The sequence below is a fragment of the Hordeum vulgare genome, chromosome 4H (assembly GCF_904849725.1).
Source record: "Hordeum vulgare subsp. vulgare chromosome 4H, MorexV3_pseudomolecules_assembly, whole genome shotgun sequence".
Lineage (NCBI taxonomy): Eukaryota > Viridiplantae > Streptophyta > Magnoliopsida > Poales > Poaceae > Hordeum > Hordeum vulgare.
Window position 1 is genome coordinate 164,874,200 of NC_058521.1, and position 17,557 is coordinate 164,891,756.

The 17,557-nt window shown below is 43.8% G+C and overlaps 2 protein-coding genes across 2 annotated transcripts; both read left to right on the forward strand.

The window, feature by feature from the left end:
- Positions 1–1,721: 1,721 nt before the first annotated feature.
- On the forward strand, positions 1,722–11,259 carry LOC123450379 (calcium-transporting ATPase 1, endoplasmic reticulum-type-like). The gene is made up of 2 exons (XM_045127664.1): positions 1,722–2,043; positions 10,337–11,259. The coding sequence occupies exons 1-2, from the start codon at positions 1,722–1,724 to the stop codon at positions 11,257–11,259; spliced, it is 1,245 nt and encodes a 414-aa protein (XP_044983599.1).
- A 1,288-nt stretch (positions 11,260–12,547) lies between these two features.
- On the forward strand, positions 12,548–14,900 carry LOC123446281. Its single transcript, XM_045122958.1, has 4 exons — positions 12,548–12,645; positions 12,789–12,838; positions 13,303–13,422; positions 14,050–14,900. The coding sequence occupies exons 1-4, from the start codon at positions 12,618–12,620 to the stop codon at positions 14,161–14,163; spliced, it is 312 nt and encodes a 103-aa protein (XP_044978893.1). The 5' UTR covers positions 12,548–12,617; the 3' UTR covers positions 14,164–14,900.
- Positions 14,901–17,557: the final 2,657 nt, after the last annotated feature.

Here is a 17,557-nt window from a genome sequence, read left to right on the forward strand (position 1 = left end):
TTGATTTTCTTCCTATGGCGCATAGGGCCTTCTTGGGCTGTCCCACCAGCCCACTAAGGGCTGGTGCGCCACCCCCAAGGACTATGGGCTTCCCCTGGGTGGGTTGCCCCCCCGGTGAACTCCCGGAACCCATTCGTCATTCCCGGTACATTCCCGGTAACTCCGAAAACCTTCCGGTAATCAAATGAGGTCATCGTATATATCAATCTTCGTTTCCGGACCATTCCGGAAACCCTCGTGACGTCCGTGATCTCATCCGGGACTCCGAACAACATTCGGTAACCAACCATATAACTCAAATACGCATAAAACAACGTCGAACCTTAAGTGTGCAGACCCTGCGGGTTCGAGAACTATGTAGACATGACCCGAGAGAATCCTCGGTCAATATCCAATAGCGGGACCTGGATGCCCATATTGGATTCTACATATTCTACGAAGATCTTATCGTTTGAACCTGAGTGCCAAGGATTCATATAATCCCGTATGTGATTCCCTTTGTCCTTCGGTATGTTACTTGCCCGAGATTCGATCGCCAGTATCCGCATTCCTATTTCAATCTCGTTTACCGGCAAGTCTCTTTACTCGTTCCGTAATACAAGATCCCGCAACTTACACCAAGTCACATTTCTTGCAAGGCTTGTGTGTGATGTTGTATTACCGAGTGGGCCCCGAGATACCTTTCCGTCACACGGAGTGACAAATCCCAGTCTCGATCTATACTAACTCAACGAACACCTTCGGAGATACCTGTAGAGCATCTTTATAGTCACCCAGTTACGTTGCGATGTTTGATACACACAAAGTATTCCTCCGGTGTCAGTGAGTTATATGATCTCATGGTCATAGGAACAAATACTTGACACGCAGAAAAAAATAGCAACAAAATGACACGATCAACATGCTACGTCTATTAGTTTGGGTCTAGTCCATCACGTGATTCTCCTAATGACGTGATCCAGTTATCAATCAACAACACCTTGTTTATAATCAGAAGACACTGACTATCTTTGATCAACTGGCTAGCCAACTAGAGGCTTGCTAGGGACAGTGTTTTGTCTATTTATCCACACATGTATATAAGTCTTCATTCAATACAATTATAGCATGGATAATAAACGATTATCTTGATACAGGAATTATAATAATAACTATTTTTATTATTGCCTCTAGGGCATAATTCCAATAGTTACCAGGGTGTCCATAGCTTTCAAACAGTATATCGCAAGCCCCATTTGGATAATATTAGCGGAAGTTCATACTAGCACTCGTGGAAGATCAACAACTACACTTCATGAATGTCATATAAAAATCTTTTGCAAAGAGAGCCTTGGCTCAGTGGTTGGGCATGCGGTTGTGTAGCCCAACGACCCGAGTTCAATTCCTAGAATGGACAGGTGATGCACAGGGAGTTTTCTCCCATTTATTGAGGATCAAGTTTGACGTGTGGTGAAACCACTCATAAAAAAAATCTTGATACTCATTTAAAAAATTCTGAGGACTCTGTTTATCTTGGTACTCATACTAAAATGGTTGTATGCATCCCTAGTTGGTGCAGAGATCGGGAAGTGAAATTCTCCCCATTTTTAAGACGCAAGCAGTTATCACGGGGAAATAAACTCCCACGTCTCCCTCCCTCCCTCCCAACCCTAGCCGCCCCCTCCCCCTCCCTTCCTCGTCGTCGCCTGAGGCAGCCGCCGGGCAAGCCTGGAGCGCCAAGGATGGCGGCGGCGGGGCCTAGGCTGCCCTGCATCTGCATGCGGAGACCCGGATCTGGAGCGGCGGCTCCATTGGCGAGGCACGGCAGGCTAGCAGCCGTGCGGGAGGTGGATCCGGCGTCTCGGCCGCGCGGGCGGCGAGATCCGGTGGTCATTGGCGTCCTGCGGCGGCTCTTGCGGTGGCCGGTGCGCGCGATCTGGTGCCTCTGCCCTCCTCCCCTGTTCGGCGTGCGGGGCATCCTGGTCGGGCCGCGCTTTCTTGGATTGCCGGTTTTGTGCAGGAGTTGCTGCTGGTGGTGGGGATCTAGTTCAGGCGAAATCCCTGGTCGGCCATGGCTGGCCGCGTCGATGGCGACGCCTGAGGGCGTCGTTCCCCTCCTTGGAGGCGTCGTTATGGACTGATCCCCTCACTTCCCCTTCCCCTAGGTCTCCCGGGCGAAAGGCTTAACTTTGTTGGGCGGCGGCGGCGCTCACGGCGCCGTTCCCTTCTTGAAGGCGCCGCTTTGGGAACCTTGGGGCTGGGTGGCGCTTGTGGGTGGTGGGCGACGGCGGTGGTGCGACCCTATCCTAGCATGGATCTCCGTCCGTTTCTTGGAGATGGACTCGCGTAGGTGGAGGTCGTCGTTTGGCGTCATGATGGCGTTGATGGCGGAGGCACCTGCCAAGGCTGGTACCTAAATCTGATCCGAAGATGGACTAGTGGAAGATGGCGGCGACGACACATGTGAGTGCGTCGGATCGGTTTGTGCCCCGGACCCGGTATGTGGCTCGGTCAGGGTCTCCGGCTTTAGATGTTAGGCTTAGGTGAGAGGTCTGGGTATTTGGTCCAGCTTGCACCCCTTCATCATATGAATAGGAGTAGCGACAGATGTTGCCAAGATGGCGGATTCCGACATATTGTTGTACTGCTTTGTAAGGTCCTCGAGAATAATCAATAAAATGGCCGCATGCATCTCCCAGATGCAGAGGCCGGGGGTCATCCTTCTTTTAAAACGTCGCTAGTATGAAAAAAAAGATCCAAGACGAAAAAGTTGTATCTTTACAACAGCTTTCCATCTATATATCATTTCCTCAATTCCAGTGAGTGGATGGAGAGTTAGGAGCAAAAAACAGCATGCAAAAAACAGAGTTCTTCACGCGGTGCATTTTCGAAGGCTTTGTTTCGCGATAAAGGTAGAATGCATGATCTCACTGTTTTCGAGATTACTTAAAAACGGCTAGGTATCAAAGAAAACTATCTACATGAAAACGTTTCGCATTTTCCATAGCTTTTCAACGGTATATTACTTGCCCCATTTTGGTAAAGTTTCTAAAAAGTTGTCACAGCCCTAGATTTATTCTTGTTTGTCATTGCATTTGATGCATACATTTTTATTTTCATTTTGGAGTTTAATTGAGGAGTGATGAAGGGTGAGAAAGAATTTTTGACAAAAGAGCAACATAAAAATTGCTTCAAAGAAGGCCAAGAAAATGTCCGTGATATTCTAAGAAAATATTGGCATGAGGTAAAATTCAAATCAATTTTTTTAATCGGAGAAGCATTTATTTTGGGACTTTGAATTAAAACAATATTTATTTGAGTTGGGTCTATATTCTTATACAGGTAGAATATAAATTCAACATACTCTGAAATATTTTATGAGCCTTTGCTAATATCCATTGAAGCTGCATAAAAATATTCAGAGGGTTTTTCCCTCTTTTAAAATTCTTTTGAATTTGAATGAGAGGCACAATAAATAAAATAGAAAAAAGGGAAAGTGATCTATGTGCTTACCTCGCCCACGAAGGAGTTGGCCAGCCCACGAGGGGCGAAGGGGTCATCTTCAACCTCTGCCAGTAGGCAAAGGTGAGATGAGCATGGCGCGAGTGCGCCTAGTTGCCTTGCCACCTCCTACTTGCCACCGAGGAGCTGGACACGTGGATGGACCCCGGAGACCCCTCTGGACCGAGCCTACCTCTCTCCATTTGCCCCCTCGTTCTCTGCCTCTCCCTCTGCTTCTCCCTCCCCGGATCCGTGGCCAAGCCGTCGTCTTTAGCTAGCTCCCGCCATCGCCTCGCCCCATGACCCGACCAAAAGCTTCGCCTCGATGCTTTGAAGCTCCTCGGCGAAAGAGTCAAGCCCGGAGGCCTCCAGCAGCGCCATCGCCATCGTCTTCCCCATCTCCGGTCGCTGGATGCCACCGCCAATTCACCATCGCAGAGGCCTCCCCCGAGCTCACTGTTGTCTCTGCTAGAACCCCGTGATATCCTCCACCTTCCCCTCTAATCCCAATTCCAATTTCGAGCTTAGCTAACCCCCCCATTGCCCGAAGCTCGCCGCCGTTGAGCTTCTCGCCGCCGTTGCTATTTTCCTCCAACCGCGTGACTAAGGTAGAAATCGAGCTCCTAGAGCTACCAGGAATCTTTCGAGCCCCTCGGTGGGACTCCCTGTGCCCCGCAACTCCACGCCCGACAGAGCCCGAGCCGCGCCGCTGCTCACCAGGTCGTTGACATTGATTTCGATAACCTTTTGGTCCAACTCCTCCACTGCTAGATGCGGTGCATTGCCAGCTCCCCGTACAACCTAACAACGCGTCCAACCACTGCTGGAGCAACGTTTCCTGTGAACTTCCGCCGTCGGATAGGTTATCACCGGTGAAGCTCCGGCAAGAATGACGTGGCAACATCATTAGTGGATAATGCCACCACTAACTATCCCCTGACACGCTGACAGTGGGCGCGACGTTAAGTTAAAGCCCCAGTCAACTCGGCATTAAGCCTAAGTCAATGACAGGCGGGCCCTACCTGTCAGGTTTGACCCTGACCAACTCTGTTGACATGCTCACGACACAGTGATTTCCTGCTGGCACAATAACTAATTTAGAAAATTCCAGAAAATGCTGAAAACTTGAAAAAACATAGAAAATAAACTATAACTTGGATGAAAATAAATTATATATGAAAAATCATCAGAAAAATACATGGAATCCATTTATGCTAATAATATCATGCATGTTAGAGCAAGTTAAGAAGGATAACCTAGCCAATTTGCATATAGGTAACATATGATTAGAAATATGAAGTTTGAATTTGAACCTTGTTTCAAACCAATTTCATTTAATCCTGTTGCTAGATGCTTTAACTCAAATAACTGCATATTTCCATGTCATGCTCATGCATCATAGTGTTGCAGTTCTATGAAATAAATGTTGTTCTTTTTTGTTTGCCGATGTTGTTCCCCCTCGGTAGACGATGGTTCCCACGATGCAATCGTTGACATTGATGAAGACTCATTGCTATCTTCAGAATTGTCACACAAGCAACCCCCCTTGAGCATACTGATATAAACCAACTCTCTCGCTCCTGCTCTCTTTTACTTCATTAGGACAATAGCGATTCAATTGTTACATGTCTGGGTAGTTGAACCATTCCTTTGCATGACCTATTTTGGCCACAGTAAATAGGTGAAACCACTTAGTATGAGTAGCAAATGCTTGAGCCTTGATGTGCCTACTCATCCATGCTTGCTTACTATGCATGCTATGCATAGAGTTGTGTCGGTTCTGATCCATCTGGTTGAATCGAAATGGTTGTGTTCATGTTCTACTGTGTGAGAGTAAAGTGTGTGAATCCAATTTGGTAATGGTAGCGATGAGAGGCCACATAGGAGTACATGGTGGGTTGTCTCATTGGGACCGTCCTTAAGAACTAAGTTCTATGTATGTCAGTGGTGGAGCCACCGCCCGACGACCCCGGGCAGCTACCCGGGCTCTGCTCATGAATCACCATTGAAATTACAGCATTAAACATGAAGTTATTAGCTTTGTCTATGGGAAAATGGCCTCTCGCTGGGTGCCTTTGTGCTGATGCCCGGGCTGTACGGGTGAGCTGGCTCCGCCACAGATGTATGTTATCCAAGACGAGATACTACCATGCATTGGGCCCGAAACCAATGGACCCTCTCGGCTTATTAATCGCCTAGATCTCTGTCCAGGTGTTGCAACTAGTTTCTAGTGTTTGTAGGAAAACTGTTGGCGACCGTGTTTAGCTCTGCCCGACGGGGAAGGCTTCAGTATGGTAGATACACAGTGGCACTGTGTACCAAGTGGCACTTGGATGGTGGGCTTGTGGAACCCTGCGCACATCATTTGAGGTCGCTGAGGAAACTTCGATCGGACTTCCTTGCGGTTTCAGTCTCAAATAGGCGATAAACACGGAGTAGGGTCTTGTGTGGTTAATGGTCGTGGCCGACACCCACGCCAAGGCTTCCACTTGAAGGTTGCCGAGATGCATGACGTGCATATGGTGATAAGTGGTGAGAGCGTGTGTGAAGAAGTATACCCCTGAAGGGTTAATTAATCTATTCGAATAGCCGTGTCCTTGGATATGGAATACTTGTAAACATTATGTGGTACATAGACAACTTGAAATGGATACTCTAAAACATGCATGATAAGTGGGAGTATTATGGCTGGCCTTCTCGTGGGGAGACAGGAGTGGATCCATAGTGGTGTATTAATTTGGTGAATATGTGGACTCATGTGTGCTACCCCACTTCAAAGAAAGTGTTCGTGGTCGTAGTACAGGTTAGCCAAGAGTCAAAGCTGGCTTGCTGCAATTAAACTCGACAACCCCTTCATTGATAATGATGCATATGTAGATAGTTCTGATGTAAGTCTTACTGAGTACCTTTGTACTCACGGTTGCTTAATTTATGTTTTGCAGAGGAGACATTAATTTCACTATTGATTCTACGCAATGTGATCGATGTTGACCGGAATAGCTTGGGAATAAAAGACAGAGGTCTGGCTCCTTTGGTAGGGTCGTTGTAGCCTTTTAGGCTATTCCAGCCACTTTTAGTAGATGTCTGTACCCAGACATGTTATGCTTCCGCTTGATGCTTGTATGACTTGAGTGTTGGGTCATGTGACCCCTATTTGTCATATCACACTATGTAGACTTTTATGAGCCTTTAATAAATGCTTGAGAGATAGAGTTGTGTTGTGATGCCATGTTGTATCTACACATATCGTGCATATTGTGTGTATGTTTTCAAATGCATTGTATGTGTGGGATTCGACACCTAGTTGCGTGCCTCTAGTAGTACTCTTTACAGGGAAATGCATCTTTGTGCTTCCACCGAGCCTTGGTAACTTCCTACTGCTCCGAACACATTGTTTGACACGCGTGTATCTTTCTTTGTTGTTGTCTCTGTCCCCTCAGGGAAATGCTACGCGGTGTAACGGAGTCCTTGTAGCTTTCTACGACTCGTCTACACACGTTGTTGACCGACACCTGCTTTGCTGGGTTATGTATGCCTGTTCCTATACGGATGTGCCACTTAAATTTATAGCTAGTCATCGACCCGGGTTCTTTGTCGTTCGAATGCTAGCGAGATATACACATACGTGAGCCAAAAGACGCAAATGGTCCCGGCCCAGGTAAGGTGGCAGTCGTGGGGTTAACCATGCGTGAGGCTGGAAAGTGATGTGTTGTGTTAGAGGTTGGGTTCTTATGACTTAGGATCGGGGTCCCAACAACGTTGGTATCAGAGCTTGACTGCCTGTAGGATAACCAAGCTAAACTGGTCGATGTTGAGTCTACCAACTCTTTAGTTAAATAAGAGAATTGCTTGTGGAACGGAACGCAAGGCTCTTTTTACTCCTTTCCTTGTGTCATTCTTATTCTGAGTCACCCTCTTCTTTATTCTACGAGGTTTAAGAATTATGCTTTCTCATCTATCTATCAGGATGATGAGTTACTATGCTGGAAACTTATAGCCAAGTTGTGGTATCCCTCGATCGATGTCTCCAAGGGAATTCATTGTTATGTTGTCAGTTTTCGTGCAGGTTGCCTCATACTTCATGCCCGTACGCCCGTTATGTTGTCCGAGTTATCCAAGGGTTATAAATCTAATGCAATTGCAAATTCCTTCCTCCTATTCTCGATGTCTTTTTGTCCAGACAAAGCACACTAATTATTGTGTTGAGGTACTCCATTACCTCGACGTATTGTTGAAGTATTAGGAAACCATGTTACCTCGGAAACCCACTCAATAGTCTAGTTGTGTTTTGTGTTTCCAGTGTGATAATTCTGGCCTTTATTATCGAAAACATCCCATGATGTTATTTAGTCCGTAAGTATTCTATTTTTGGGTTTTGAATCCATGACTCATCCTGCTCACACATGTTGATAGTAATTGCTCGTTCCTTTAGGATGTTTAGTAACTTTGCTCTAGCCTTCAAGGTCCATGGTATATCATTCTTCCAATACCATGAACCATCATGGCACAAGTTCTACTAGAACTAAAGATCACAACAAGATTGCTCGTGATGAGTTCTCCATTCCATAGTTGGGACTCTGCCAATCCAACCTTTCTACATGGGTTATCTGGAAGAATTATGTTGAGCTCGTTTGACCTGCTAATCTATACATCTACAACTCGGGAAAATCATGTGCTCTTGAGTTGCCCCATCTCAATTGAATTTTGATCTTCATCTATGAGTGGATAGTCAAGAGTAGTTGTGCATTCGTGTTCATCGACGCCTATTATTCTTGTGGTCTGTAGAGCCATTCTATTTCAAAATGACTAGGAGAAGCGAACTCCAGTGCCTCATCCATTTCTTGGATTGGGTCAAAGCAGTTGTATTCTGCACATCAAAATGCCAATCCAGCTTTTGTTCTGTTCTACCTTGAAGTTTTACCCTCTTATGTCTAGAATGTTGTGAGAACTGCACCATCTCTTATGAACTCTTGATGTAGTGATACTTCTCGCCATCATTATTCATTTCTCGGTCTGTGTGTTGGGCGTAACCGGAATATCGACAAGTGAACTGTGATGTGTGAAATTAATACGTCTAACAATTCTATTGATTGGAAGTTAATGGACAATAATTTCATTCTTAGCATGTTGGTTATTGAATCACCATTCGAAGTTTGATCGTGCTACCTAGTCCATCTTGCATGGTGCACTCTTCGACCAATGAGTTAGGAATGTGTCAATCCCTCGCTCTATTGATCGTATCATCTTGGCTTGAAAAGCAAGATTGCTCTCGAGCTTAATAACATATCGGTGGTTTGTGATTTTCCGAATATCTTCTCGGAAGTATTATCGAGTTGTTCCCTGACCGTTATGTTGAGCTCGTGATCAAGTTGGTTTTCGTATAAACCACCCCTTCTCCAAGAATCTGTGTTGGATACCCCGAGCTAGTTAGTTAAGCTAAACAACAACTTGGAGAGTTGGAAGATAAAAGCTTTGTCTGACTTAGTTCATCCCAAAGGGATATCTTTTGTGCTGTGTGAGTCTTGAAGAAATATGATATTTTCATTGGTTGATCCTTGTGATCAATTGTTGCACCTATCATCTTGTCCAATTTTTTATTTGAGTGGGGGTGATCGTCAAATCAAAACCAGAACCAAGGATCTTCTTAATGTTGTATTACTCGTGGTTGTTTTCCTCGGACATACACCATTATATCTTTTGGTGTGGCCAATGCTACCACATTGTTCACATAGTAGTGGAATTTTCTTTATATATGGAAACGTTGAGGAACTGTTGTTGAGCCCATCGATAACATTGCTTATCCTCCCCATGATTTGTTGAACATCAAGCTAGTGTTGGAAACTTTTGTAGGCAATATCTTCATGTTCCGTACATGAAGTATATGTTAGGTGTAAGAAGTGACTTCCTCTAATTCATGTGCATTTGATGCAAGTTGCTACCGTGAATTTGAGAAAAGTTATTTTGCTTCCTTTGGAATCATCCCAAGTCACTAGAAGAAATATTCTCATACATGATGTTTTTTAAGACGTCGTTGATGAATTCGTCATAAATCTATGACGATTTCATCCGAGATCATCGTAAACCATTTGAGGGGATCAAATCTACATATAAATTACGACGATGTGAGTCAAAAACATCGTAACCACATAAGATGAGATCGTCATAACTTTTACGATGATTGTAAAAATGTCGTAACATGTTCTAACTATGTTGACATGTCACTCATGGGTCCATTCTATCCCACCTCATGCAAGTTTGTGAAGCAATCTACTATTCTGTCATTCCAAAAATTCTCGAAAAATTCTCATAAATACTTTAGATCATATATTTCTCAAATATGTGAAAACCTTTCCTTCCATAGTTTAAAAACAATTCAACAATATTCATTTTCCTATTCTGTTTAGAATAGCACTTTGTGAAGAAACTGCTATTTCTATTTCTTTGATTACCCTCATATTTTGTGGGCACTCTTTCCTATCCAAATCATTGTGTCATGAAAACTTTCGTAAGGATTTTCCTAGTAAAGCTTTCTCATCAAATTTTCAAAATTTGTGTTCAGCTAATAGCTTTGTGAAGGAGGTACTAGATAGGAATATCCTGATGACTTGAATTTTTTCCACATCATCTATGTGCCCAAAACATAGATTCCTCTATTTTTAATATTTGGAAACTATTTTAAATCACGGATTTTCCGAACCAATCAGAACCCTTCCCATGGATCGATGACATGGCGCCCATCCATCCATCCATCCATGTCTTCATCCCACATCCATCCATCCATCTATCTATAGAAAAAAAACTAAAAAAGCAGCCCAAACCCTAGGTCAGATCCCCCCATCCTAACCTTCCTCCCTAGTCCCCATCTCCTCGCCGCCGCCGCCACCTCCTCCCCGTCGCCACCCCTCTCCCGATCCCCACCTCCTCGTTGGAGGACATGGACCGCGGGCTGTCCTCATCGGAGGCGGCGGCGCGGCTACGCGCGCACGGCCCAACGAGCTGCTCAACCACCAGGGGCCCTCGATGCTGCAGCTCGTGGCACAGCAGTTCGAGAACACGCTGGTGCGCATCCTTCTCGCCGCCGGCGCCATCTCGTTCGTGCTCGCACTCTTCTCGTCGGCCGGCGCGCTCATGATCTTGCCCTTCGTCGAGGCGCTCGTCATCTTCCTCATCCTCGTCGCCAATGCCGCCGTCGGGGTCTGGCAGGAGACCAACGCCGAGAAGGCGCTCGAGGCGCTGCGCCAGATCCAGTCCGACCACGCCGCCGTGCTCCGCGACGCCGAGTGGGAGCCCGCCTTCCCCGTGCGCGACCTCGTCCCGGGGGATGTCGTCATGGTCCGCGTCGGGGACAAGGTCCCCGCCGACATGCGCGTCCTCAGGCTCGTCTCGTCGACCCTTCGGGTCGAGCAGGGGTCGCTTACCGGCGAGACCAACTCCGTCAACAAGACGGCCCACGCCGTGCCGGCCGACGACGCCGACATCCAGGCCAAGGACTGCATGGTGTTCGCGGGCACCACCGTCGTCAATGGCAGCGCCGTCTGCCTCGTCGTGCATACCGGGATGGCCACCGAGATCGGCAAGATCCACTCGCAGATCCACGAGGCCTTGCAGGAGGACGACGACACGCCGCTCAAAAAGAAGCTCAACGAGTTCGGCGAGACGCTCACCAACATCATCGGCCTCATATGCATCCTCGTGTGGCTCATCAAGGTCAAGTACTTCTTGACCTTCGAGCTCGATGGATGGGTGCCGAGGAACATCCATCCATCCATCTACATCTAAGCAATCGTTTTTGTTTTCTAATGTGATAGGTAATACTTGGTGTGGACCGGCTAGACATGATTAAAGGATTCCTGCAAAAGGTGTTGGCCTTTGAGAAATTTCTTGAGGAAAACGAGGAATTGGATTCTGAATACAAAGTAGTTCTACTGCATATTGCAGTGCCAACCAGAAGTGACGTACCTGAATGTAAGATTCATTTCTATGGTTTATAATTTGTTCGTGCCTTCTATGCAGATAACTCGTATAATGGACATGCAGAATATTTACTTACTTGAATGGATTTATAATTTAGTACAATGTGATATCATGCTTCAGAAATAATATACCTTCTAGGCTTCTACTAGCTGAAGTAAGGAAACTCCCAAATTTGTTGCTGACACTTCTTGTGAATGAAATAGAAGATGCGGTAATGCTTGAAGTGTTTCGTCCAGAACATAAATTTCTGCATGATTGGGTTCCTTAGAATATTTCACAGTACTGTCTTTAGTAATCATTGAATGCATATTACTATTGGTAATTCTCTACTTTTATTTGCAAAATAAAAATGCCTCATTAAGATTTAAGGGTCCAAGTCCCAAGAGTCTAATACCACACACACAGTCGGCCATTCTTAAATTTTGCATCCTAATGAACTTCTTTTCTGACAGAAAATAATGCTACCCCTTTTATTTTCTTTTCTTTACTTACTTGAATGCTTTTATTGGGGGTGATTTTTCTTTAAATCTTGGTTCCGACGGAATGGCGTGGCAAGGCGTTTTTGGATTCTTTTTGATGGGGAGGCTGGGATTGGCCGGTGCTTGGGGGCGGTGCCGGATCCTTCCGCGGTGGAAAGCCGAGGGATTCATTCGATTCCGCCTAGGTCGGGCGCTCTGAAGGAACCGGCCGCGTCGGCGGCTTGGGGAGCTCTTGCCGATCGTCGGCCAGACCGACTAGGATTGCGCGTTCCGTAGATTCGTGCGCGACTCGGTTCTCCTCATTGCCCCGTCGTCTCTTTAAATACAAATTAGTCGCCCGCGACGTGGTTTGCTGCGTGTGCTTGTCTGACGACACCGTCTTGTTCCTGTTATGCCTTTGGTTTGAAATAAAAAAAATTGTTGAGGTTTCAGTGTAGCTCTTTGTTGGATCTGTGACTGCAATTCCAGCCACTGTTGTGGCTTTTGAACGCATTGTCGTTCGAGAGGTTTATCCACCTGCTTCTTGAGCAGTTTTATCTTGCACACATTTGTTTGTTATTTAGTACAGGTGTTATTATTGCCAGCTAACGTGTGCTTGGCTTCTTTCAGGATTTGGACACTTCGATCGACAAGACCGCCCCGGCTATTGCTCAAGATAGTTGACAAGTTTGCATAGTCACCAACATGGAGATTATTGACTTGTGTTCAGATAGTGAGGACGATGTTAAACTGTGTTCGAAAGGCATCCATGTAGTGTGTCAGACTGTGATGCGACGATGGCGCACTTGATTGGAGCATCCATGTAGCTAGCTCTGCTCTGCTGAATAATTCCTAATGCTCCTTGTGTGTTTGCAGGCGGTGGCACGAGTCTTGACGCTGTCGCAGCTGCCATTCAAGCGTTGGAGGTACGCACTGTTCCCTGTAGATGGATGGAGTGTCCATCTATACAGCTTGTCCGTTAACATCTGCAGCAATTATAGATTATGCAAGTAAACATGTTTTAATAGTTTAGAAGACCTGGCCGGAAGCACATTTCTCTGTTAAATAGCATTATAATGACAACAAAAAATTCGAAATATGCTCATACATGATGTTTTTAAGATATACTGATAATGACCCCCTGAACGGATCTCCTGTAAACAATGACCCCCAACCAAGCATGCACGTGCCTTATTTATTTAGATATACTGATAATTATTGACTACAGTTAAGGCATTGAGGGTCAGTCCCCGAGTCTGGTATAGGCATTTTTTTATTTATGCAGTTGTCCATCTAGAATGTCTGAAAGTGTAGCTCTCTTGTGATATCAGTTGACGCCAGTGACATTTGCCATTACAGAAGATGATTTTGTCCTGTGTCATGCTTCCAGGAAAAGTTCAAGCTCATACGAGCCAACGATGATGCTATTGTGTTGGACGCTCTCTCATTCAGCACCCCCAAGATCAGACTGCTTCACAGCTTGACGGTCGAAAAGAAGAACTCTGTTCAGGTACATATATTTGGGAGTAACATATATTGCAGTATATATTTTTACATCTGTGTTATTGTCAATGAGAATTAGTCAGCTATTGTGTTGTCATGAATAGGCTAACACTGGATCAAATATTCATTGTCTTGCACCTATTCTTCAATTTTGCAGTTAAGTTTGATGCTTCCTGGTTGTCTATTATGTTATTATTGTAGAGTCTCTTTCCATCATGGAAAGCATGCTATGGTCGAGCAAAGCATGCTATGATGCCACCATCCAAATGGATGAAGATGTAGGATCTGGATTTTACATTATTGTTGGTAGTCGTGAGCTGTTCTAAAAATATGTTTTGACTTCTGCTTGTCTCTTTCTACTGGGTGTGCAATGCCTAATATTGAATGCAAATATTTGTGTCCATTATTTTTAATGCCTAATTTGAATGCAAATATCTGTTCTAAAAATATGTTTTGACTTCTGCTTGTCTCGTTCAAGGTTTTTATGTCAATTACAGTAGTAGTATGTTTTTTTGCATCGATTACAGTAGTAGTACGAACTAAAACACATAGCTGTATTGTAACTTTTATGCATCCATCCACACCTAGTAATGTAAATGATCCTAACTAGTAGCTGTTTATATTATTATGGCAGATTCTTGTCGAAGTCACCACTTATGCAAATGGCAGTTTGGATGGTGCGTGCATGAGTTTTGTGCAAGAAGATTATTTTGGAAGCACATCGACTTCTTTCATTACAGAATTTTGAACACTAGGATTCCCAAACGAGAATTTAGCTTTACTCTGTATGGTTCCATAAGGTACAACTTTGGTCTCATGCAAAGCCAGCTGCGTTTTGCATATTCATTACAGATTATTTTGGTGTTTTTTGGCCAGTTGGGTGGGATTCTGTTGATATGGTAGTTTCTCTTACCTGGGGTGCTTTGTTGATCCTATTCATTTTGTTAACATCTCGTTATCTTAAGGAGAAATCTATTCATATCTGTACAAAGTTCCAATTTCACCATGTTAGAAAAAAAAAGTCTATACTTGGCTGTGTAAAGCGTCCAACTTACAGTTTTGACTATTAATTTTCATGAAAGAAAAAGCAAATCAAATGACATTTGTTCAGTAGTAAATACTTCTATAGTAAACATGAAGGGAGTGTATCAGGCGTCAGGTTTGTTGATAGCAGAGGAACACTGGTCAATAACCAAAACTTGAACGGGAAAAGGGCCTGAATTACATCATCCAAGGAGCATAACTCTATCATATGGAATTGTAGCCTTTATCTTGTTTCATTTTGGTCTGACTTGATGTGGTGCTATCAGGTTTTTGCCCCATACTAGATGTTTCATTGAGCATCTATAGCAGGTTTCCTCATAATGTCCCAGTTCGCTCCTCCAGTTTTCAATGTGATGTTTCGTTGCTGGTGTTTGTAACTCCAAAATAGACCAGATATTGTTATGTTTCTGTTAAGTCATTATTAATGGAAAGGCGGGGGGTTGACCGGTTGGAAAAAAAAATAAAAAAACTGTATCATGTGTGCAGAGCATAATTACCACATGAGACGATGAGTTGTATTAGGCACATACAAGTACAACTTTACTAAAGTTGAGACACTTATTCTGGGATGGAGGGAGTACATTTTTATTTCTGTTGCACTAATGTGGTTTGGTATTAAGGTCAATGTTTTGGGGTATGTGATCTTGGTGAAAATATATTAGGTGCACACAGTAGTTTGATCTTTGATTATCAATGTGCAGCGCTCAATTAAGTCCTGTATGATCCTTTTCACAGTTTTCTTTTTTCGGAAAGATCCTGTTGTCTTTTCATGACTTACATTTGAGCCTATGAAATATGCTAAAATTGTCTATATTTCCTCCTCAAAAGCATGGTGTAGGTTAAATTGACCTTGTTAATGTGTTATTTCACTGTGAGTTGCTTACAATGTAAAATTCACTTCCCATATATGCAATCTTTTCTTTGCTTCCTGGGACTTTAGTAATTTGGATGGGAAGACATCTCCTTGATCTGGATAAAACATGGATTATATGTATTCTATATATTTATTTGATGTTTAGTTTTTCCCGTCTGATGATGATTTCTAATCTCATGCAGGTTTTTGATCTAAGTCACTCGTGTCTTTTGAAGTAAGCGAGGGATCCCCTTATTTCCTCTCGTGCTACTTCTGGTTCATATATTGCATAAAATTCGGAGATTTCACTTGATACAAGTGGAACATCTGGAGTTTTGTGCGAATACTTCCTATCATGTGAATCAGTGGTAGTTGGTTTAACTGGTAAGACTCAAACTTCTCTCATCTGAGTTTAGAAACATTTGTCGCTTCAAGGTTTCCGCCATGGATTGCTTGTTTTTGTGCCTTGTTTCTATTCTTGATCTGTATCTTGTAGCTCTTAAAAATATGGTTGTTTCTTCTACAGGACCTCCAGGCCTAAGAAAGTTGAAGTGCAAAGCCTTGAAGCCAATTGTGTGAAGCTCTACTTATCCAAGAATGCATATTATATATTGTAATAATAGGCATATCTGCTTTGTAACAGATTGGAAAAATTGTAATATACTACCTTCATGTTAATTTGATGAATTTCACATGTTCTTTCTGCTCTATTTGAAATATTCATAACGTATGCGATTTGAAAATGTGTGAAATGAAAACCTGACGAGAACTTCTTGACATATGGGACAAATTATGAGAAGAACATGACAAGTGGGACCTACACACAAAACTGAAATTCAAAAGGCCAAAACTGAAATTGGACCAAATGTATTTTGGCACTAAAAGGCCAGGGCCCAAATTATAATGACAACAAAAAATTTGAAAAAAATATTAGAAGTGGCTGTAAATAGGCTAAGGCCCAAAAAAAAGCCCAACAAGAAAAGCCCAAAAAATAAAACCAGTCCATGTGATCAATTGAATTGGGTTGGGCTGATTTCAACCATGATGTGTTGATTTCGTCGTAATTTTGCCACGTAGGACTGGGTTTGATTGCCAACGACGATTTAGGATCGTCGTAAAGGTTACGACAATCCAGGAATCGTCGTAAAAGTTATGACGATTTTGATCAAAACATCGCTGCTGTTCATTTGTGACGCTCCGTTTTCAACGCTTGGTTTTTCTTCGTGAGATTGTCGTAAATTAAAAACCGTGACGATGTAGCGACGAAAAAATAGCGTCATGTATTAGCATATTCCTTGTAGTGAGCCAGTCACGCATGTGCGAAGTATTCTACTGTTTGATAGACTAATCATCTCCACTCGTAATTCCTAGCCCACCAAGCCATTGATTGATTTGTTCAAGGAAAAGAAGTTCCTTCTTAAGAGCTAATCATATGACTTATGCAAGGACTTTGGTAACTTTAATGATGGTTTCCACCCAGAACTCGGTAGTGTTTTGTTGTAAGACTTTCCATGTGGTCATCATTGCCTTGGACAGTGTGTTCACGTGGGTCTTACAATCGAGCTAATGTTTTGGAGTTGGCTTCCGTAGTTCATCTCCTGAGAATCTCGCAACTTTATCTCATCGATTTGTGTTGCAAACTTTCTTATCAGCCATGCTGAGTTTGAAACATCCTGTCTCCCATCAGATCTGAATCTCACGCAGATATGATGGTTGGAATGCTTCCCAAGGATTATAATATTGGTCTATGTGTAATCCGGTAATGTGATGTTGTGGCTAACACACCTAGCCGGAAGGCCTGGTACTATAATATCTTTTATCATCAACCTTAGCCATTTCCCTATGAGGACTTTATATGACTTGTTCTGGAAGTTGTTCCTCATGGACCCCCTTGAGCCCCGAAGTTCGACCTTTACCTGATGTTCGAAATGCCAAACGTTACCTTTAGTTGGGTTACACTAGTACATCAAGGAGAACATTAGAAGTAGAGTGCTAAATGTCTCTCGGTCGATCATCCATATTGATCCCTTGGCATAGCTAAGGTGAAATCTGAGAAAGTGTTGACTTCCTTTGCATATGCATCCTCCATCATTATTCATCATGGTAGTATGATGAGTCACCGGGATTCTTGGCATGGATGTTGCTAAAACCTTGATGAATATGGAATTTCTCAAGTTATTTAGAGGACGCTCGACCACTAGGTTATATTCTCAATATCAATCGGAATGTGCCTTTCGTTTGCCGA